At 43.3% G+C, this 23,624-nt stretch overlaps 1 protein-coding gene across 4 annotated transcripts in view; it reads left to right on the plus strand.

The window, feature by feature from the left end:
• The window catches only part of LOC115163802 (fatty aldehyde dehydrogenase), a 46,438-nt gene extending 25,836 nt beyond the window's left edge, over positions 1-20,602 (plus strand). For all 4 annotated transcript variants that reach the window (XM_029715980.1, XM_029715979.1, XM_029715981.1 and 1 more), the window contains exons 5-11: positions 4,855-4,940; positions 5,546-5,754; positions 9,435-9,552; positions 16,634-16,775; positions 17,219-17,385; positions 17,759-17,858; positions 20,296-20,602. In XM_029715980.1, coding sequence (XP_029571840.1) covers positions 4,855-4,940; positions 5,546-5,754; positions 9,435-9,552; positions 16,634-16,775; positions 17,219-17,385; positions 17,759-17,858; positions 20,296-20,588 — 1,115 coding nt within the window. In that variant the 3' untranslated portion in view covers positions 20,589-20,602. The remainder of the gene's footprint in view (positions 1-4,854; positions 4,941-5,545; positions 5,755-9,434; positions 9,553-16,633; positions 16,776-17,218; positions 17,386-17,758; positions 17,859-20,295) is intronic.
• The last annotated feature ends 3,022 nt before the right edge of the window (positions 20,603-23,624 follow it).

A 23,624-nucleotide genomic window follows, 5' to 3' on the forward strand; every position in this document is an offset into this window, starting at 1 on the left:
GACATTTTTCCCTGTTAAGATCATTTCCTTTTGAATTTTTTGCCAAATGTAAAATGTTCCTGTTTTGATTAATTTAATGGAGTGAGTTAGGTCTGCTCTATACCAAATTAGCATACCCCCTGAGTCCCTTCCCTGTTTCACACCTGGTAGTTTGGTGGATGGGACTACCAGCTCTCTGTAACCTAGAGGGCAACCAGTGGGTCCATCTCCTCTATACCATGTTTCTTGTAGAATGACAATGTCTGTATTTCTGATTTATTTGGTAAAGTCCAGGTTCCTGCTCTTTAGGCCAAAGGCAGATAACATCAGGCCTTGGATATTCCAGGATGAGATAGTGAAGGCTTTATGTTCCATAAAGTGTCCAATGTTGTTGGTCGTGTGGTTTGGCCTCAGACCAGTAAGTGTGAGCAGAGCGTGCTGAGCATCTGGTACATGCCATTAGCTTGGGTTAGTGTAAGGGTGGGGTTGGGCCTGTTTGCCCGCTTACGGCCTGGGCGTATATGTGTGACTTCCATGTTGAGGCCCTCTTTGCGGGGGTGGGGTGCATGGGGTGGGCAGGAAGGGCATAGGTCTGATCTGAGGGGGCTTAAATCGGGGTGTGGGCATGGTTGACTTGGGGGGGATGGGTGGGGGTGTGGATGTGGCTGGTGTTATTGTGGTATGTATGTAGGCCCTCTATGTGTAGGTCCGGGGGGGGGGGGGGGGGTCCTGCAGGTCTGAGCGGGGTGTCTATTGATCTGTTGCTCCTGTGTGAAGTGTTGGGGCTGCGTTTGAGAGCGATGTCTTTTAGAGTCCGGGCGAAGGTGGGCACTGCTTCCTTGTATAGGTGGACCTGGTCATAGACGCTGGTCAAGTCCAGGGTGGAGTGGTGGGCCAGGAAACATTTGGTTTTGAGGCACAGTCATGGGAAATAGTCATGGGAAATACCCCAGTCATAGACTGTTCTCTCTACACCGCATGGCAAGCGGTACCGGAGTGCCAAGTCTAGGACAAAAAGGCAGTTTTTACCCCCAAGCCATAAGACTCCTGAACAGGTAATCAAATGGCTACCTGGACTATTTGCATTGTGTCCCACCCACCACCCTCCAACCCCTCTTTTACTCTACTGCTACTCTCTGTTCATCATATATGCATAGTTACTTTAACCATATCTACATGTACATACTACCTCAATCAGCCTGACTAACTGGTGTCTGTATGTAGCCTCGTTACTGTATATAGCCTCGCTACTGTATATAGCCTCTACTGTATATAGCCTCGCTACTGTATATAGCATGTCTTTTTACTGTTGTTTTATTTCTTTACTTACCTATTGTTCACCTAATACCTTTTTTGCACTATTGGTTAGAGCCTGTAAGTAAGCATTTCACCTGTTGTATTCGGCGCACGTGACAAATAAACTTTGATTTGATTTGATACTTGCGTTTACCCGCTGTATGGTAGTAGGGTGGAAGTATTTTCGTGGTAGCAGGGTGGAGATAACCACTTGTGCGTTGGGGAAAGTAGAATAAGCTTTTTCAATCACTCCCTTCAGTGCTGTGGCCACCCTTTCCTGCTGTGTTCTCAGGTCGTTTGTGCCTGTGTGTATTATTATGTGGCTGGGTGACCCTAGTTGGTCCTCAGACAGAAGGTCTAGGACGCGCTGGGTGTTTGGACACCAGAGTTTAGACACACTGTGTTTGGGAAAAAGGTTTTTTTCATGTTTATATTTCCCGTTTGAGTCCATAAGGAGTACAATCTGTGTCTTGTGTATGTCCTCCGTTGGTGTGGGGGGGTTGTCATGAGGGCTATCAGGGTGGCTGATGGGGGGTGCTCAGAGGGGGTGAGATCCCCTGGGCTTGGGGTTCTTCATTTGTCGGTCCTGCTGTGATTTCAACGCTATGGTCAGGGTCTGGTGTGGACTGTGTGGCTCAGTTGGTAGAGCATGGTGTTTACAACGCCAGGGTCGTGGGTTCGTTTCCCATGGGGGACCAGTACGGGAATTTTTTTTAATGAAATGTATGCATTCACTACTGTAAGTCGCTCTGGATAAGAGCGTCTGCTAAATGACTAAAATGTAAATGTAAGACTGTTCTGCTGTGATGCCGACGCTATGGTCAGGGTCTGGTGTGGACTGTTCTGCTGTGGTGTAGATGCTATGGTCAGGGTCTGGTGTGGACTGTTCTGCTGTGGTGTAGATGCTATGGTTAGGGTCTGGTGTGGACTGTTCTGCTGTGGTGTAGATGCTATGGTCAGGGTCTGGTGTGGACTGTTCTGCTGTGGTGTAGATGCTATGGTCAGGGTCTGGTGTGGACTGTTCTGCTGTGGTGTAGATGCTATGGTCAGGGTCTGGTGTGGACTGTTCTGCTGTGGTGTAGATGCTATGGTCAGGGTCTGGTGTGGACTGTTCTGCTGTGGTGTAGATGCTATGGTCAGGGTCTGGTGTGGACTGTTCTGCTGTGGTGTAGATGCTATGGTCAGGGTCTGGTGTGGACTGTTCTGCTGTGATGTTGAGACTTTTGTCGGGAGCTGAGGTGGGCTGTTCTTCTGGCTTCTCTGCAAGGGTGGCCACTGTACCAATACTGTTCCAGACTTATAGAGATTTATAGCTGACTCAGAGTCCTCGTTGTCTAGTAACCTGAGATGCCACCCATCGTTAACACCCCCCCCCCCTCTTAACCTTTCTGGGAAGGGGGTTCTGCTAGCAGAACACCTGGCCTACAGCCAGTGAAATTGCAGGGCACCAAATTCAAACAACAGAAATCTCATAATTAAAATTCCTCAAACATACAAGTATTGTACACCATTTTAAAGATAAACTTCTCGTTAATCCAACCACAGTGTCCGATTTCAAAAAGGCTTTACGGTGAAAGCACACCATGCAATTATGTTAGGCCAGCGCCTAGCCACAAAAAACCATACAGCCATTTTCCAAAGAAGGAGAGGTGTCACAAAAGTCAGAAATAGCGTTAAAATTAATCACTAACCTTTGATGATCTTCATCTGGTGGCACTCCTAGGACTCCATGTTAGACAATAAATGTTTGTTTTGTTCGATAAAGTTCATCTTTATGTCCAAAAACCTCATTTGAAATTGGCGTGTTATGTTCAGAAATGCATTGTCTCGAACAAACATCCAGTGAAAATGCAGAGCCACATCAAATTAAAGAAATACTCATCATAAACATTGATATAAGATACAAGTGTTATACATACGATTAAAGATACACTTCTTGTTAATCCAGCCGCTGTGTCCGATTTCAAAAAGGCTTTACGGTGAAAGCACACCATGCGATTATGTTAGGTCAGCGCCTAGCAACAAAAACCATACAGCCATTTTCGAACCAAGGAGAGGTGTCACAAAAGTCAGAAATAGCATTAAAATTAATCACTTACCTTTCATGATCTTCATCTGATGGCACTCCCAGGTCTCCATGTTAGACAATAAATGTTTGTTTTGTTCGATAAAGTTCATCTTTATGTCCAAATACCTCCTTTTTGTTCGCGCGTTTAGTCCAGTAATCCAAATGCACAAAGCGTGGGCACAAAGTCTAGACAAAGTCAAAAAAGTTCCATTTGAGTTCGTAGAAACATGTCAAACGATGTTTATAATCAATCCTTAGGGTGCTTTTATCATAAATATTCAATAATGTTTCAACCGGACAATACTGTTTTCATTAGAAAGGACTAAGCTAAAGACTTTCACCTGGGCCATCTGCTTAGAGTACACTTATTCGCTCCCCTTTCACAATAGAAGCCTGAAACAACTTCTAAAGACTGTTGACATCTAGTGGAAGCCTTAGGAAGTGCAATCTGACCCACAGACACTGGATATTCGATAGGCATTCACTTGAAAACTACAAACCTCAAAATTCCCACTTCCTGGTTGGATTTTTCTCAGGTTTTCGCCTGCCATATGAGTTCTGTATTACTCACAGGCATTATTTTAACAGTTTTGGAGACTTTAGAGTGTTTTCTATCCAAATCTACTATTATATGCATATTCTAGCTTCTGGGCCTGAGTAACAGGCAGTTTACTCTGAGCACGCTTTTCATCCAAACTTCCCAATGCTGCCCCCTATCCCTAAAGAGTTAAAAGAGGGGTAGTGTGTTAATATAGCACTGTGCCATGCCAGGGGATGGTCTGTGTGGAAGATTAAGTTGCTTATGTTCCCATTTTTTATTAGTCAGCAAAAAGCATCTCTTGATTTTCCATAAGGAGGTTAATTTTGTGATCTTTTCTTGCCTTATCATTCTTTACATACACAGGGTACTGTATTTTAATTACCTCTGAACAGCGGGAGGCAGCTTCAAATCCCTCTGCATTTGGTTGGGGTAGCCTGTTTGATTCTCCTGCCATTGTTGGGCTAAAGGACTTTGACACCTCTCACTTGACATGTCAGTGCTAATTGAAGTTGTATCAAGCTTGGTAGCCTTAATTTAGCATTCAGTCCTTATAAAGTAAAATATATCATTGTAATGTATTTTTTTCTTGGCTTTTGGAAATAAATGTAGCTTCAGACTAAACATTACTCACTCAGTTCCAGGTTGGACGGTGTTTGCAGGTTTCTGTTGTTTTCCAGAGTATTATCCTTGGTAGTTGTAAGCCTTCCAGGTAATTCCATCAAATCAGGTTGTAGGTATTGAGTTTTGATTTGGAGTGAAGGTTATGTTGTAGAGGGTAGCATCCTGTATATGTCCCTGACAAAAAATTCTAAGTTTATCTAACTCTAAATCTAGCTTTTTTTTAAGAGCATGCTGAAAAATGCAGGAGCTCATCTGCTCATGACCTCTCTCTCTCTCTCTCTCTCTCTCTCTCTCTCTCTCTCTCTCTCTCTCTCTCTCTCTCTCTCTCTCTCTCTCTCTCTCTCTGTAGGCAATGCTGCTGTGGTGAAGCCATCTGAGCTGAGTGAATACTCTGCTAGTCTCCTCAAAGCTCTGCTCCCACGATATCTGGACCAGGTCCCTATTCTATTCCTCCTGGTCTGTCATTGTATAAGAATATAAATGAGAGATATCTGAGCTGAAGTTACTACAAAACTACTGTGACTACCGTGACTGTCAACCAATAGTTGGAAATCAGTGTTTTAGATCCAATGTGTTAGCCTCACCGTATACTGTATGTGCTATAGACAAGTCTTCTATTGTTGTCATGCAAATCATACATACTAGCTACAGATATATCCTGCTGTCTTGAGTCAGTGTCCAACGGCTGGCTCACTGCTCAGCATTCTTAAAGGGATAGTACACATCACTCTGAACCACCTGACAGTATATGAACAGGCATCTGACAAACTTTACTTCTGTGTAACTGTCCTTTTTAAAGGGGAAGTTCAGGATTTTACGACTTTATGTTAGACGGTTCCTCGAACTGAAAGTAGTCTATGTGCCAGGGAGAACTGTAATCCACGGTTTGGTTTTCTATATTTTAACAGCCACTTTAGCTTCAGCTAACTTTAGCCCCACTGCTAGCTAATAATCAATGGAAAGTGACAGGGGCATCTGTGCAATTTTCAAAACGTATTGGCTAAATTAACTGAAATCCTGATTTCCCTGGGTCTTTCCAGGAGCTGTACCCTGTAGTGTGTGGGGGCGTCTCAGAGACCCAGGAGTTGCTGCGTCAGCGTTTCGACCACATCTTCTACACAGGGAACAGCACTGTGGGTAAACTGGTGATGGAGGCCGCAGCCCGACACCTCACCCCCGTGACCCTGGAGCTGGGGGGGAAGAGCCCCTGTTACATCGATAAGGACGTCGACCTCAGAGTTGCATGCCGGTCAGTAACATGATACAATAGAGCTAGCTTTGGCCGTTAGCACTCCGATAGGGAATTTTAGCTTTAGCACATTTTTTCGAGCTAGCATAGCAGTTTAAGCCACTGAAAAGATCAAGAGTCAATGGCGCTATTGATGAAAAATATAGCTGTGGATGAGTTTATCTGCTACAATATCACTCCGTTATACTTTACTTTAGCTAATGTTTTTTTGCAATGGTTTACTGGTGACTTTTAAAAAACATTTAGAAGGATTGAAGACATGGAAGTTCATTGCCGACCACTGTACTGCAGGCATTGTTGGCAGAAATCATGATCTGCAATGACCCCCATTTTAGTGAAAGACCCCCATTGTAGTGAAAGACCCCCATTGTAGTGAATGACCCCCATTGTAGTGAAGGACCCCCATTGTAGTGAAGGACCCCCATTGTAGTGAAAGACCCCCATTGTAGTGAAAGACCCTCAATGTAGTGAAAGACCCCCATTGTAGTGAATGACCCCCATTGTAGTGAATGACCCCCATTGTAGTGAAAGACCCCCATTGTAGTGAAAGACCCCCATTGTAGTGAAGGACCCCCATTGTAGTGAAGGACTCACCACATCCTCATCGGCAGACTTAGTAGCCTTGGTTTCTCAAACAATTGCGTCGCCTGGTTCACCAACTACTTCTCTGACAGAGTTCAGTGTGTCAAATCGGAGGGCCTACTGTCTGGACCTCTGGCAGTCTCTATGGGGGTACCACAGGGTTCAATTCTTGGGCCAACTCTTTTCTCTGTATACATAAATGATGTCGCTCTTGCTGCTGGTGAATCTCTGATCCACCTCTACTCAGACGACACCATTCTGTATACTTCTGGCCCTTCTTTGGACACTGTGTTAACAACCCTCCAGACGAGCTTCAATGCCATTCAACTCTCCTTCCGTGGCCTCCAACTGCTCCTAAACACAAGTAAAACTAAATGCATACTCTTCAACCGATCGCTGCCTGCACCTGCCCGCCCATCCAGCATAACTTCTCTGGACGGTTCTAACTTAGAATTTGTGGACAACTACAAATACCTAGGTGTCTGGTTAGACTGTAAACTCTCCTTCCAGACTCACATCAATCATCTCCAATCCAAAGTGAAATCTAGAATTGGCTTCCTATTTCGCAACAAAGCATCCTTCACTCATGCTGCCAAACATACCCTCGTAAAACTGACCATCCTACCAATCCTCGACTTCGGCGATGTCATTTACAAAATAGCCTCCAATACCCTACTCAACAAGCTGGATGCAGTCTATCACAGTGCCATCCGTTTTGTCACCAAAGCCCCATATACAACCCACCACTGCGATCTGTATGCTCTCGTTGGCTGGCCTTCACTTCATAATCGTCGCCAAACACATTGGCTCCAGGTCATCTACAAGACCCTGCTAGGTAAAGTCCCCCCTTATCTCCGCTCACTGGTCACCATAGCAGCACCCACCTGTAGCACGCGCTCCAGCAGGTATATCTCTCTGGTCACCCCTAAAGCCAACTCCTCCTTTGGTCGTCTCTCCTTCCAGTTCTCTGCTGCCAACGACTGGAACGAACTACAAAAATCTCTGAAATTGGAAACACTTATCTCCCTCACTAGCTTTAAGCACCAGCTGTCAGAGCAGCTCACAGATCACTGCACCTGTACATAGCCCATCTATAATTTAGCCCAAACTACTACCTCTTCCCCTACTGTATTTATTTATTTTGCTCCTTTGCACCATATTATTTATATTTGAACTTTGAACTTTCTTCAAACTACAAATCTACCATTCCATTGTTTTTCTTGCTATACTTTATTTATTTTGCCACCATGGCATTTTTTTTTGCTCTTACCTCCCTTATCTCACATCATTTGCTCACATTGTATATAGTCTTATTTTTATTTTTTTTCTACTGTATTATTGACTGTATGTTGTTTACTCCATGTGTAACTCTGTGTTGTTGTATGTTGTCGAACTGCTTTGCTTTATCTTGGCCAGGTCGCAATTGTAAATGAGAACTTGTTCTCAACTAGCCTACCTGGTTAAATAAAGGTGAAATAAAATAAAAATAAATAAAAATTGTAGTGAATGACCCCCATTGTAGTGAAAGACCCCCATTGTAGTGAAGGACCCCCATTGTAGTGAAAGATCCCCATTGTAGTGAAGGACACCCATTGTAGTGAAAGACCCCCATTGTAGTGAAAGACCCCCATTGTAGTGAAAGACCCGACCCCCATTGTAGTGAAAGACCCCCATTGTAGTGAAAGACCCGACCCCCATTGTAGTGAAAGACCCCCATTGTAGTGAAAGACCCCCATTGTAGTGAAAGACCCGACCCCCATTGTAGTGAAAAACACCCATTGTAGTGAAAGACCCCCATTGTAGTGAATGACCCTCATTGTAGTGAATGACCCCCATTGTAGTGAATGACCCCCATTGTAGTGAAAGACCCCCATTGTAGTGAAAGACCCCCATTGTAGTGAAGGACCCCCATTGTAGTGAAGGACCCCCATTGTAGTGAAAGACCCCCATTGTAGTGAAAGACCCCCATTGTAGTGAAAGACCCCCATTGTAGTGAAAGACCCGACCCCCATTGTAGTGAAAGACCCCCATTGTAGTGAAAGACCCCCTTTGTAGTGAAAGACCCGACCCCCATTGTAGTGAAAGACCCCCATTGTAGTGAATGACCCTCATTGTAGTGAATGACCCCCATTGTAGTGAATGACCCCCATTGTAGTGAAAGACCCCCATTGTAGTGAAGGACCCCCATTGTAGTGAAGGACCCCCATTGTAGTGAAAGACCCCCATTGTAGTGAAAGACCCCCATTGTAGTGAAAGACCCCCATTGTAGTGAATGGAAAAATGGCAATCTTCGTGGTTAATCTTCGTGTAATTAAAAATGTTTAGAAGTGTCACGGGCGTCGTATTGAACAGACCAAGGCGCAGCTTGTTGAGTGCTCATTCTTAAATCTTTATTGAGTAACACTTTACAAAATAACAAACACGACCAACAGTTCCGTCAGGTACAATAACTAAACGGAAAATAACCACCCACAAAACCCAAAGGAAAACAGGCTGCCTAAGTATGGCTTCCAATCAGAGACAACGAAAGACACCTGCCTCTGATTGGAAACCATACTCGGCCAAACATAGAAAACTAGAACAAATTCCCCTAGAACAAAAAAAACCCAAACCACACAAAACAACCCCCCTGCCACGCCCTGACCATACTACTATGGCTAATGACCCTTTTTACTGGTCAGGATGTGACAAGAAGGCAATCATGGTACCAATAATATTTACTTCTAATACACCAGATGAATCAGTTTAAGGACATACATCTGGTGTATTAGAAGCAATTATTGGTACCATGATTGTCTTTGGAAAAAAATTAATTACACAAAGATTGACCACAAAGATTACAATTGGGAGGCGCAGGGTTTAGGAGTCATTTGATGTAATTATAATATACATGATTAGCTCCCTGCCCCAAGGCTGAAGCATCAGAAGCATCGAAACGGAAACATTTTTAAGGTATCTATTTTATCTCTGTGATTTTGGGTTGTGTGTCCACCACAGGCTTATCACGTAGGGGAGTGGTGGAAGAGATCAGGAAGTGCATCACGGTATTATAGTCTGCATGTACAGCAGAAGCCCATTACTCCTCTGTGTTTCCACAGGCGTATCACCTGGGGGAAGTTTGTGAACTGCGGTCAGACATGCATCGCCCCAGACTACATCCTGTGTGAACCCAGCATCCAGAACAGAGTGGTGGAGGGCATCCGGCAGACACTACTGGTCTCTTACTTAATCTATCTCTCTCTATCCCTTTCTCTCTCTATCCCTATCTCTCTATCTTTATCCCTCTCTCTCTATCTTTATCCCTCTCTCTCTATATATCTCTATCCCTCCCTATCTCTATCCCTTTCTCTCTCTATCCCTTTCTCTCTCTATATCTCTATCCCTTTCTCTCTCTATATCTCTATCCCTTTCTCTCTCTATATCTTTATCCCTTTCTCTCTCTATCCCTATCTCGATCTTCATCCCTCTCTCTCTATCTCTATCCCTCCCTCTCTCTCTATCTCTATCCCTCCCTCTCTCTATATCTCTATCCCTCCCTCTCTCTATCTATATATTTCTCTATCTCTACCCCTCTATCTATATCGCTATCCCTCTATCTATATCTCTATCCCTCTATCTATATCGCTACCCCTCTATCTATATCTCTACCCCTCTATCTATATCTCTACCCCTCTATCTATATCTCTACCCCTCTATCTATATCTCTACCCCTCTATCTATATCTCTACCCCTCTATCTATATCTCTATCCCTCTATCTATATCTCTATCCCTCTATCTATATCTCTACCCCTCTATCTATATCTCTACCCCTCTATCTATATCTCTATCCCTCTATCTATATCTATATCCCTCTATCTATATCTCTACCCCTCTATCTATATCTCTACCCCTCTATCTATATCTCTACCCCTCTATCTATATCTCTATCCCTCTATCTATATCTCTACCCCTCTATCTATATCTCTACCCCTCTATCTATATCTCTATCCCTCTATCTATATCTCTATCCCTCTATCTATATCTCTACCCCTCTATCTATATCTCTACCCCTCTATCTATATCTCTATCCCTCTATCTATATCTCTATCCCTCTATCTATATCTCTATCCCTCCCTCTCTCTATCTATATATTTCTCTATCTCTACCCCTCTATCTATATCTCTATCCCTCTATCTATATCTCTACCCCTCTATCTATATCTCTACCCCTCTATCTATATCTCTATCCCTCTATCTATATCTCTACCCCTCTATCTATATCTCTACCCCTCTATCTATATCTCTATCCCTCTATCTATATCTCTACCCCTCTATCTATATCTCTACCCCTCTATCTATATCTCTACCCCTCTATCTATATCTCTACCCCTCTATCTATATCTCTATCCCTCTATCTATTTCCATAGCTCTCTATCTATCTATCTATCTATCTAAAGTCGGAAGTTTACATAGACTTAGGTTGGGGTCATTAAAACTCGTTTTTCAACCACTCCACAAATTTCTTGTTAACAAACTATAGTTTTGGTAAGTTGGTTAGGACTTCCAACAATTGTTTACAGACAGATTATTTCACTTATAATTCACTGTATCCAGTGGGTCAGAAGTTTTCATACACTAAGTTGACTGTGCCTTTAAACAGCTCGGAAAATTCCAGAATATGATGTCATGGCTTTAGAAGCTTCTTTAGAAGACCTCCACAAGTCTGGTTCATCCTTGGGAGCAATTTCCAAACGTCTGAAGGTACCACGTTCATCTGTACAAACAATAGTACGCAAGTATTAACACCATGGGACCACGCAGCCGTCATACCGCTCAGGAAGGAGACGCGTTCTTTCTCCTAGAGATTAACGTTCTTTGGTGCGAAAAAGTGCAAATCAATCCCAGAACAACAGCAAAGGACCTTGTGAAGATGCTGGAGGAAACAGGTATACAAGTATGTATATCCACAGTAAAACGAGTCCTATATCGACATAACCTGAAAGGCCGCTCAGCAAGGAAGAAGCCACTGCTCCAAAACTGCCATTAAAAAAGCCAGACTACGGTTTGCAACTGCACATGGGGACAAAGATCGTACTTTTTGGAGAAATGTCCTCTAGTCTGATGAAACAAAAGTAGAACTGTTCGGCCATAATGCCCCTCGTTATGTTTGGAGGAAAAAGGGGGAGGCTTGCAAGCCGAAGAACACCCTCCCAACCGTGAAGCACGGGGGTGGCAGCATCATGTTGTGGGGGTGCTTTGCTTCAGGAGGGACTGGTGCACTTCACAAAATACATGGCATCATAAGGAAGAAAAATGATGTGGATATATTGAGGCAACATCTCAAGACATCAGTCAGGAAGTTAAAGCTTGGTCGCAAATGGGTCTTCCAAATGGACAATGACCCCAAGCATACTTCCAAAGTTGTGGCAAATTGGCTTAAGGACAACAAAGTCAAGTTATTGGAGTGGCCATCACAAAGCCCTGACCTCAATCCTATAGAAAATTTGTGGGCAGAACTGAAAAAACGTGTGCGAGCAAGGAGGCCTACAAACCTGACTCAGTTACACCAGCTCTGTCAGGAGGAATGGGACAAAATTCACCCAACTTATTGTGGGAAGTTTGTGGAAGGCTACCTGAAACATTTGACCCAAGTTAAACAATTTAAAGGCAATGCTACCAAATACTAATTGAGTGAATGTAAACTTCTGACCCACTGGGAATGTGATGAAAGAAATAAAAGCTGAAATAAATCATTCTCTCTACTATTATTCTGACATTTCACATTCTTAAAATAAAGTGATGATCCTACCTGACCTAAGACGGGGCATTTTTACTGGGATTAAATGTCAGGAACTGTGAAAACTGAGTTTAAATGTATTTGGCTAAGGTGTATGTAAACTTCTGACTTCAACTGTATGTATATATATATATATATATATATATATATATATATATATATATATATATATATATATATATATACAGTGCATTCGGAAAGTATTCAGACCCCTTGAATTTTTCACATTTTGTTACGTCGCAGCCTTATTTTAAAATAGATTAAATAAAAATGTTTAGATCAATCTACACACAATACACCATAATGACAAAGCGAAAACAGGTATATTTTCAAATTTATTAAAAATGTAATTTATAAATACCTTATTTACATACAGTACCACTCAAAAGTTTGGACACCTACTCATTCAAGAGTTTTTCTTTATTTTAACTATTTTCTATATCGCTATGAAATAACACATCTGGAATCATGTAGTAACCAAAAAAGTGTTAAACAAATCAAAATATATTTAACATTTTAGATTCTTCAAAGTAGCCACCCTTTGCCTTGATGATAGCTTTGCACACTCTTGGCATTCTCTCAACCAGCTTCACCTGGAATGCTTTTCCAACAGTCTTGAAGGAGTTCCCACTTATGCTGGGCACTTGTTGGCTGCTTTTCCTTCACTCTGCGGTCCAACTCATCCCTAACCATCTCAATTGGGTTGATGTCGGGTGATTGTGGAGGCCAGGTCATTTGATGCAGCACTCCATCACTCTCCTTCTTGGTCAAATAGCCCTTATACAGCCTTTGAGTGTGTGTTGGGTCATTGTTTTGTTGAGAAACAAATTATATTCCCAATAAACCCAACCAGATGTGATGGCGTATTGCTGCAGAATGCTGTGGTAGCCATGCTGGTTAGGTGTGCCTGGAATTCTAAATAAATCATCAACAGTGTCACCAGCAAAGCACCCCCACACCATCACACGTCCTCCTCCATGCTTCACGGTTGGAACCACACATGCAGAGATCATCCGTTCACCTACTCTGCGTCTCACAGAGACATGGCAATTGGAACCAAAAATCTCAAATTTGGACTCATCAGACCAAAGAACAGATTTCCACCTGTCTAATGTCCATTGCTCATGTTTTTTGGCCCAAGCAAGTCTCTTCTTCTTATTGGTGTCCTTTAGTAGTGGTTTCTTTGCAGCAATTCAACCATGAAGACCTGATTCACACAGTCTCCTCTGAACAGTTGATGTTGAGATGTGTCTGTTACTTGAACTCTGTGAAGCATTTATTTGGGCTGCAATTTCTGAGGCTGGTAACTCTAATGAACTTATCCTCTGCAGCAAAGGTAACTCTGGGTCTTCCTTTCCTGTGGTGGTCCTCATGAGAGCCAGTTTCATCATAGCGCTTGATGGTTTTTGCGACTTTTGAGCTCAGGTGCATCCTGTTTCCATTGATCATCCTTGAGATGTTTCTACAACTTGATTGGAGTCCACCTGTGGTAAATTCAGTTGATTGGACATGATTTGGAAAGGCACACACCTGTCTATAATAAGGTCCCACAGTTGACAGTGCGTGTCAGAGCAAAAACCAAGCCATGAGGTTGTAACGGCTGTCGGGAGAGAGAGTAGACCAAGGTGCAGCGGAGTTAGTGTTCATCATGATTTTAATTAACGTAAGAACACTATACAAAACTGAACAAAAAACACGACAGCAAAATAGTCCTGTTAGGAAATAATCTAACAGAAACAATTACCCACAAAACCCCAATGGAAAAACAGGCACTTATGTGTGACTCCCAATCAGCAACAACCAACAACCGCTGTGCCTGATTGGAAGCCACACGGCCAAAATCAATGAAACAGACAACATAGAAAATGAACATAGAACGCCCACCCAATGTAACACCCTGGCCTAACCAAAATAAAGAACAAAAACCCCTCTCTATGGCCAGGGCGTTATAGAGGTCAAAATAGTCCAAATGAATTTAAGATATATCAAGAAATCTGTCATTCATTTTGACGTTTCTTCCAAGGAGGTCTTAGACGCGCAGTATTTCTCAATTGAAAGAATGTGAATGAACACTAGTCGTCTCTTCTTGAATGACAACAAACGCTTCATGTTCCTACTCCTACTAGGAGTGTTACTGTTATCCAATGAACGGCTACCAAACTTCGACTTACCTCAAGAAAAAAAATTATGCATGAATTGCCCACCCCAAAAAATGCCGTCGACCAAAAGGAACAAAAACATCACATAATTTTGTCGTTATATATACGCAAACTGTTTAGTCTGGGAAGCATACTGTAAGCTTTACTCAACGTCACTACCTGGAGCCGCTCAAATTGTGTATGTTATGTCTCCTTGAGACGCTATCATAACCGACATAATTTGGCTTCCATGCGCTATTAAATCTTCACATAGGAATGAATGGTGTCACATAATCGATGGCTTTGTCCATTCATATATACAGTCATTGATCTCTACTGTCGCTAACTAGCAAACATGCTAGGGTAGCTCTGTCAATGTATTATTACATTATACATTACAGTATGGTATCAGACAGGGTTGAGGTCAATTCAGTTTTTTTGATTCATTCAATTATTCAAGTCATGAATGAGTTTTCCTAATTCGTGAATTTAATTTCAATTCACTTGCTGAATTGAAACCTGAATTGACCCCAAACCTGATTAACTGTAGGTACCAGCCTGCTACTGTCAGTTAGCCCCTCCAAAAAAAGTAATGTCTTATCTTATCATCAGGTGAATGATAATGGCAAGGAGAATTAATCAACATTTTAAAAATCATAGATTTGATAGATAGTTTTTCATTATTTTGACCTCCCCACATTATAACTGGAAGTGTACACTCTAGCATAGCCTATTAGCTAGAAAGGTAACTCGAAACACATTTTGCTAATAGCTGGTTAACCTCACTAGGGTAGGGGGCAGCATTCGGAATTTTCGATGAAAAGCGTGCCAAAATTAAACTGCCTGCTACTCAGGCCCAGAAGCTAGGATATACATATATTTGGATAGAAAACACTCTAAAGTTTCCAAAACTGTTGAAATAATGTCTGTGAGTATAACAGAACTGATATGGCAGGCGAAAACCTGAGGAAAATCCATCCAGGAAGTGCTATTATTTTGAAATGGCTGTTTTTCCATTGAAAGCCTATCCACCATACAAAGACTTATGATGCAGTTCACGATCCCTATGGCTTCCACTACATGTGGCCAGTCTTTAGGCATTGTTTCAGGCTTTTACTCTGAAAAATGAGGGAGAAACACCACTTTCAATGAGAGGACAGTGGAAATTTCCAGACATGAGTCCTGTGCGTGACCGGGAGTGTGCCTTTCTTGTTTTTCCTTTTCTATTGACGAAGTTATTGTCCGATTGAAATCTGATCGATTATTTATGACAAAAACAACCTGAGGATTGATTATAAACATCGTTTGACATGTTTCTACAAACTTTTTGTTGTGATCGCGCTTTGTTCCAATGGATTACTGAACAAAACGCACCAACAAAACTGAGGTTTTTGAATATAAAGAGGGACTTTATCGAACAAAACAAACATTTATTGTGTAACATGGTGTCTTGGGAGTGCAACCATATGAAGATCATCAAAAGTAAGTGATTAATTTTATCGCTATTTCTGACTTGTGTTACTCCTCTACTTGGCTGGTTACTGTTTGTAATGATTTGTCTGCTGGGCGCTGTTCTCAGATAATCGCATGGTTTGCTTTCGCCGTAAAGCCTTTTTGAAATCTGACACCGTGGTTGGATTAACAAGAAGTTAATCTTTAAACTGATGTATAACACTTGTATGTTTTATGAATTTTTATGAGTATTTCTGTTTTTGAATTTGACGCCCTGCAATTTCACTGGATGTTGGCCAGGTGGGACGGTAGCGTCCCACACCCCCTAGAGAGGTTAAACAAAGGTTAGCCATGTGTTGGAAAAAATGTATGTTCATGTCAGCGGCCAGCGGCAATTGCTGGGACTGATACTAGCAGGTGCATTTTCAAAGCCTATGTCAGATACTCCAGTGAGTGTAATTTGCTCCAGTCAGTGTAATTAGCTCCAGTCAGTGTAATTTGCTCCAGTCAGTGTAATTAGCTCCAGTCAGTGTAATTAGCTCCAGTCAGTGTCATTTGCTCCAGTCAGTGTCATTTGCTCCAGTCAGTGTCATTTGCTCCAGTCAGTGTCATTTGCTCCAGTCAGTGTCATTTGCTCCAGTCAGTGTAATTTGCTCCAGTCAGTGTAATTAGCTCCAGTCAGTGTAATTTGCTCCAGTCAGTGTAATTAGCTCCAGTCAGTGTAATTTGCTTATAATAATGAGTTGATTTGAAAGAAGGCATTTTCCGCTTTTCTACTGTAGGTTTGTAATTCAACATTTGTTTATTATTTTGTTGCTAGCAATATTCATACAAAAATTATAACTAAACCTAATCCCCTTGCAGTACTTCCACGTGGACCCCAGGTTGAATACCCCTGAAATAATCCAAAGATTGTTTTCCTTAATCCAAGGAGTTCTATGGGCCCGACCCCAAATCCTCCCCTGACTATGGCCGCATCATCAACCAGCGCCACTTCAACCGCGTGATGGCTCTACTGGATGGCTACACAGCGGCTCTAGGTGGCCAGAGTGACTCATCACAGCGCTACATTGGTATGCAGACTGATAGGGCTCACAGATATTTGGTGATACATTTGTAGTTGACTTGGGTTGTAATAGTACTGTATTTGACCTAGCGTTCCAACATGCCTGGGACATTTCCCAAAGTTCCAAGGTTTTCCAGATATCCCAGTTGGAGGATTCCCAGATGGAGAATTCCCCAGTTGGAGGATTGCCTCCCTGTTTATTCCCTCTTGATTCCAGGAATCTCCCAACTGAGATTGCTCCAACTGGCAGTCCTCCAACTAAGAATTTACCAATGGGAATTGGGATTTCTCCAACTGGGATTTCTCCAACTGGGATTTCTCCAACTGGGATTTCTGGAATACAGAGGACTTTGGGAAAGTTCCAGTAATGTTGCAGTTTTGTAATCCGCCAACTTGAAACACTTGGAACTATACTTGGTTGGCCAACAACCCTGACCTCTGACCCCTCAGCCCCCACGGTGGTGAAGGACGTGCCCCCCTATGCTAGGCTGATGCAGGAGGAGATCTTCGGCCCTCTGTTGCCCATAGTAACCATCAGCGACGTAGATGACGCCATCCACTTCATCAGTGAGAGAGAGAAGCCCCTGGCGATCTACGTGTTCTCCTCCAACAAGAAGGTCTGGAGGGAGCTAGTGAGCAAGCTATGGAGTAAGGCTGAATCCCAAATCAATCCCTGCGACCTTACACTCATCTGGAGATCTTATATAATTGAATTAGTATAAGCGACATGGTGAAACTTCAGTTCACAAGTTGGAGCTATTAAGATATTGCTTACGCCTGTCAAATCCACTCAGATCTCCACAAGTGGGTTTAGGGGTTGATTTGGGATTGGGCATGGGTCACAGTTAGGTGAGCTCTTGGTGAAATGTGATTATACTGTAGGAAGGTGAGCTGTTACTGTGGAAATAACATTTGTACTTATTTTGGTATGTACAGTATGTATTTACATATGGGGGGCTGATAAAAGACATCTCTGTCTCTGTCAATAAGGTGATAAAGCGAATGCTGGCTGAGACTACCAGTGGTGGGGTGACAGTCAACGACGTTATGATGCACTACACCCTCAACTCTCTGCCCTTTGGGGGTGTAGGTAAGAACTGTTTTATGATACTTTACGCTTACGCCAAGTCTTTGGGATGTTGCCTACCCAGACCTAGGTTGGCACGCTAGCCGGTATTGGGTCGATGCTGGTTAACTGATGGCAGCTGATATGATAGCATGCCACTGCCGGCCCAACCACAGCTTGCCACTACAATGGTCATGCCTACGGCAGTCCAATGGTGGCTTGCCTGCGGTAGACAGACAGACTGAGTCTAAATTCACCCTTTGACCCAATGCACCCACTAACTTGGTGCCTATGGTAACAGAACCTCATTCCAACACTACCACACATTTGTCCAGGACAACACCTGCTAGTCAAGCCATGGCCAAACTTCTACTGTAAGTAACTTACTAACTTTACCTACATATCGGCCACAGAGGTCAGAGAAAATCTGCAAGCAACAAACGTAGTGCGTCCTTGAGACTGATTTGGAGCGTAGCGCGAATCGGAGGGAGGGTAGCGCGAATCGGAGGGAGGGTAGCGCGAGTCGGAGGGAGGGTAGCGTGAGTCGGAGGGTAGTGCGAGTCGGAGGGTGGCGTGTCCTTGAGACTGAGTCGGAGTGTAGCGCGAGACGGAGGGTAGGGCGTCCTTGGGACTGAGCCGGAGAAATACTGCTAGATCATCATGCAGCTAACATCTAATCTTTAACAACAAGTTACATGAACTCCTGAGTCTGAGGGTAGCGGGTTCTTGGGACTGAGTCGGAGGGTAGCGCGAGACGGAGGGTAACGCGAGTCGGAGGGTAGCGTGTCCTTGGGACTGAGTCGGAGGGTAGCCTGAATTGGAGGGTAGCGTGTCCTTGGGACTGAGTCAGAGGGCAGCCTGAGTTGGAGGGTAGCGCGGCCTTGGGACTGAGCCGGAGAAATACTGCTAGAGCGTCATGCAGCTAACATCTAATCCTTAACAACAAGTCACATGACTTGTCTGGTCAAGTCCCTGGGCATGGAGGAGGTCAACATGGTGCGGTACCCACCCCAGAACTGCCAGAACGCTCGCAGGGTCAGGCTGACCATGAGGACCCCACTGGTTGACTTCTCTAGGAAAACCTACATCTGGGCCGTGACGGCCACCATCTTTGCTTTCGGTCTCTTGGTCACCTTGACTGCCATCCTGCTAATTGCTGGTGGCCTGAACTACACCTGTTGGAGGGTCTGGCAAATCTGGCGCTAGCCAGTCTGTACCTGTATTGGCCGACGTACACTAACGTTCAAAAGTTTGGGGTCACTTAGAAATGTCCTTGTTTTGAAAAAAAAGCACATTTTACGTCCATTAAAATAACATAAAATTGATCAGAAATACAATGTAGACATTGTTAATATTGTAAATGACTATTGTAGCTGGAACGGCAGATTTTTTTATGGAATATCTACATAGGCGTACAGAGGCCCATTATCAGCAACCATCACTCCTGTGTTCAAATGCCACGTTGTGTTAGCTAATCCAAGTTTATCATTTTAAAAGGCTAATTGATCATTAGAAAACCCTTTTGCAATTATGTTAGCACAGCTGAAAACTGTTGTCTGATTAAAGAAGCAATAAAACTGGCCACCTTTAGACTAGTTGAGTATCTGGAGCATCAGCATTTGTGGGTTTGATTACAGGCTCAAAATGGCCAGAAACAAAGACCTTGGGCAATAGTCATTTACAACATTAACAGTCTACACTGTATTTCTGATCAATGTGATGTTATTTTAATGGTCAATAAAATGTGCTTTCCTTTCAAAAACAGGACATTTCTAAGTGACCCCAAACTTTTGAACGTTAGTGTACATTCAACAAAAGACATGTCCCTGTGTCTGTGTCTGGTCCCCTTGGCTTTAGAATATTGTCTATTTGTTTTGTTTTGTCTGTCACTGTGACTAAACACATAACCTTGGCGGTGCAAACTCTTGACTGCTGTTTGTGGTTTTGGCTTTCCACCCCCGATCCTCTGTAATGACGATGAGCCACTGACTTTGCTGATGGCAAGCCGTCGTATGCTTGGTAGATGTATTGTTGTTTAATCTATCGTTTAATTCTAGTCAGACAGACGATTTGTAATTCAGCTTTGATTGTTTACATCTTGTTAAAGCACTGATCAAGATCTAGAACCACCAAACTGCTTTCACATATAATGTCACATATAAGAGGTTTGCTGGAATGGAAAGCAACATACATTAGCTAACATGGTGCATCCTTGATTTTGGACTAGGGTTACAAAATTCCAATAACCTTCCCAAATGTCCCAGGTTTTTCCAAAATCCTGGTTAGAGGATTCCGGATTTCCTGTTGCTTCCTTCCTAGATTTTGGGGAATCTTCCAACTGGGATTTCTGGAAGGCCTGGAAAACGCTACATGAACGTCATAACATCTAATGTTTGTAACCTTTACTGCCCCCCATCCCCCCCATCCCCCTCATCCCCCCCATCCCCCCATCCCCCCACAGGTCAGAGTGGAACAGGCAGGTATCATGGGAAACACACCTTTGATCAGTTCAGCCATCATCGAGCGTGTCTGGTCAAGTCCCTGGGCATGGAGAGGGTCAACATGCCACGGTACCCACCCCAGAACCACCAGAAGGCTCGCAGGGTCAGGCTGGCCATGAGGACCCCACTGGTTGACTTCTCCAAGGGCACCTACATCTGGGCCGTGACGGCGTCCATTGTGGCTCTGGGACTCCTGGTCTCCCTGACTGTGATTCTAATACTAGCGGCTGGCGTCAGCTGCACCTGTTGGTGATTGATGAATAGATACAGGGGGCGTTTGTGGGGTTGGGGGGGGGGGGGGGGGTTAGGGGGGGGGGAATCATTTTTGGAATCGTTCACAAAAATTCCCTGATTTTCCAGAAATCCTGTTTGGAAGATTTCCCGCTTCTTCACTTATGATTACGGGAATCTTCCTGCCTGGGTTTCTCAGGAAAGCCTGAGAATCTTGGGAAAGAGTCGAGACACAGTGGACTGTGGTATTAATACATTAATGTCAAGGCATTATGTGAGTATTATTGATTTGTTTGTCCATGTCTTCCTTTTCTATTAATTCTGTTGTATGAATTTGTATCTAATGACTGTTTATCCGTTTATTTTTTTATTTTTTTTATGATATAAAATACTATTTATGCAGTTCTCTCACTTAACAACAGTTCAAAAGATGAGGTAGACTAATCAATGAACAACCATGTGTTTAGTGCAGTAGGTCTAATGTTCTGCTCACATAAACCTTTTATGAATATGTCCCAGTGTTACAGAAATGTTGTTGTCACTTTCCTTTTAAAGTGGATAGTGGTACTAGAGGGGTAAAATGCAGCTGTCAGCGTTGTTTTTATTCTACTACTGCAGCTGGTAGCCCTGCCTGGTCTGTACAATAATGTCAATTCAATCTTTATTGTCCAATTCTGGACGTGTCTTTTCTGTCTCTCCTCGCTACAGTTGCACACACCCCAGGTTCCATCCCAAATTACATACTATTCCCGATATGGTGCACTACTTTTGAACAGGGCATATAGGTCTCTGGTCAAAAGTAGTGCCCTATACAGGGAATAGGATGCCGTTTGTGATACACATACAATACACTTCTCCCCTGGAGAGTTCAGGAAGCGTTAAGTAAAATGTATGTATATAAATAATACTCAATATAACAGAAGACATGCTTCACCTGCTGGGGTGAAATGTATGCCAACTATCTTTTGTTAGCATCACTAAATAGTATATTTAAGCAATACGGCCCGAGGGGGTGTGTTATATGGCTAATATACCACAGATAACGTCTGTTCTTAAGCACGACGCAACGCAGAGTGCCTGGATACATCCATTAGCTGTGATATATTAGCCATATACCACAAACCCTGAGGTGCTTTATTGCACTTATAAACTGGTTACCAGCATACATAGAACAGTAAACAAGTAGTTTTGCATCATACCTGTGGTATATTTAAGCAATAAGGCACGAGGGGGTGTGGTATATGGCCAATATACCACGGCTAAGGGCTGTTCTTAGGCAAAACCGCAACGCACCCCCGAGGGGTCTTATTGCTATTATAAACTGGTTACCAACGTAATTAAAGCAGTAAAAATAAATGTTTTGTCATACCCGTGGTCTGATATACCACGGCTGTCAGCCAATCAGCATTCAGGGCTCGAACCACCCAGTTTATGTCTGATATACCACGGCTTTAATATACCACAGTTTCAGCCAATCAACATCCAGGACTCAAAGTACCCAGTTTATAATACCAATTATAAATGACCTAATGACCTAATCATTACCTAAGGTTCAGACTGTAGAGCCTTAGGATTGTGTTTGTTTCTTACCCAGAGTTTATATACAGTACTGTGTTTAGGCTGTTACAAGTTATTATACATTAAACACCAGGTGGCAGCAGAGAGCTGCTCTGATTTTACAAAACCGTTATCATAAATAACCACCCTGTTACATGCTCTGGGATGACTTTCTCTCCTCAGCCATCTAATAGCCTGGTGGTTAATGCTGGTGAATACAGCCAGGCATTATGGAGTAAGTGTTCACTCACTGTTGTCAATAAAAAACTAATTGTGTTGTCAATAAAAAACTGTGGTGTAATCTGCAATGACTCTATTAGTCTAGTCTGGGTCTGGTCTGGTTTAGTCTAGTGTGGTCTGGGTTCATCTGGTCTAGTATCGTCTGGTGTGGTCTAGTCTGGGCTCGTCTAGTGTGGTCTGGTCTAGTCTGGTCTAGTGTGGTCTAGTGTAGTCTGGTTTGGTCTAGTGTGGTCTGGTTTGGTCTAGTGTGGTCTAGTCTGGTCTAGTGTAGTCTGGTCTAGTGTGGTGTAGTCTGGTCTAGTGTGGTCTGGTCTAGTGTGGTCTGGTCTAGTGTGGTCTGGTCTAGTGTAGTCTGGTCTAGTGTAGTCTAGTGTGGTCTGGTCTAGTGTGGTCTGGTCTGGTGTAGTCTAGTGTAGTCTGGTCTAGTGTGGTCTAGTCTGGTCTAGTGTAGTCTAGTGTGGTCTGGTCTAGTGTGGTCTGGTCTGGTCTAGTGTAGTCTGGTCTAGTGTAGTCTGGTCTAGTGTAGTCTAGTGTGGTCTAGTGTAGTCTAGTGTAGTCTGGTCTAGTGTGGTCTAGTCTGGTCTAGTGTAGTCTAGTGTGGTCTGGTCTAGTGTGGTCTGGTCTAGTGTGGTCTGGTCTGGTCTAGTTTAATCTGGGTCTAGTCTGGTCTGGTTTCATCTGGCCTAGTTTACTCTGGGTCTAGTCAACTGTAGTCTTGTCTAGTCTGGTCTAGTTCAGTCTGGGTGTGGTCTGGTCTAGTGTAGTCTGGTTTGGTCTATTGTGGTCTAGTGTAGTCTGGTCTAGTGTAGTCTACTGTGGTCTAGTGTAGTCTGGTCTAGTGTAGTCTACTGTGGTCTAGTGTAGTCTGGTCTAGTGTAGTCTGGTCTAGTGTGGTCTAGTGTAGTCTACTGTGGTCTAGTGTAGTCTGGTCTAGTGTAGTCTGGTTTAGTGTGGTCTAGTGTAGTCTGGTCTAGTGTGGTCTAGTGTAGTCTAGTCTGATCGGGGTCTAGTCTGGTCTAGTGTAGTCTAGTCTGGTCTAGTGTAGTCCATTGTGGTCTAGTGTAGTCCATTGTGGTCTAGTGTAGTCTGGTCTAGTGTAGTCTGGTGTAGTGTGGTCTGGTCAAGTGTGGTCTAGTGTAGTCTGGTCTAGTGTAGTCTGGTCTAGTGTAGTCTGGTTTGGTCTATTGTGGTCTAGTCTGGTCTAGTGTAGTCTGGTCTAGTGTGGTCTGGTGTAGTCTAGTGTAGTCTGGTCTAGTGTAGT

Source organism: Salmo trutta, chromosome 26 (genome assembly GCF_901001165.1).
Source record: "Salmo trutta chromosome 26, fSalTru1.1, whole genome shotgun sequence".
Lineage (NCBI taxonomy): Eukaryota > Metazoa > Chordata > Actinopteri > Salmoniformes > Salmonidae > Salmo > Salmo trutta.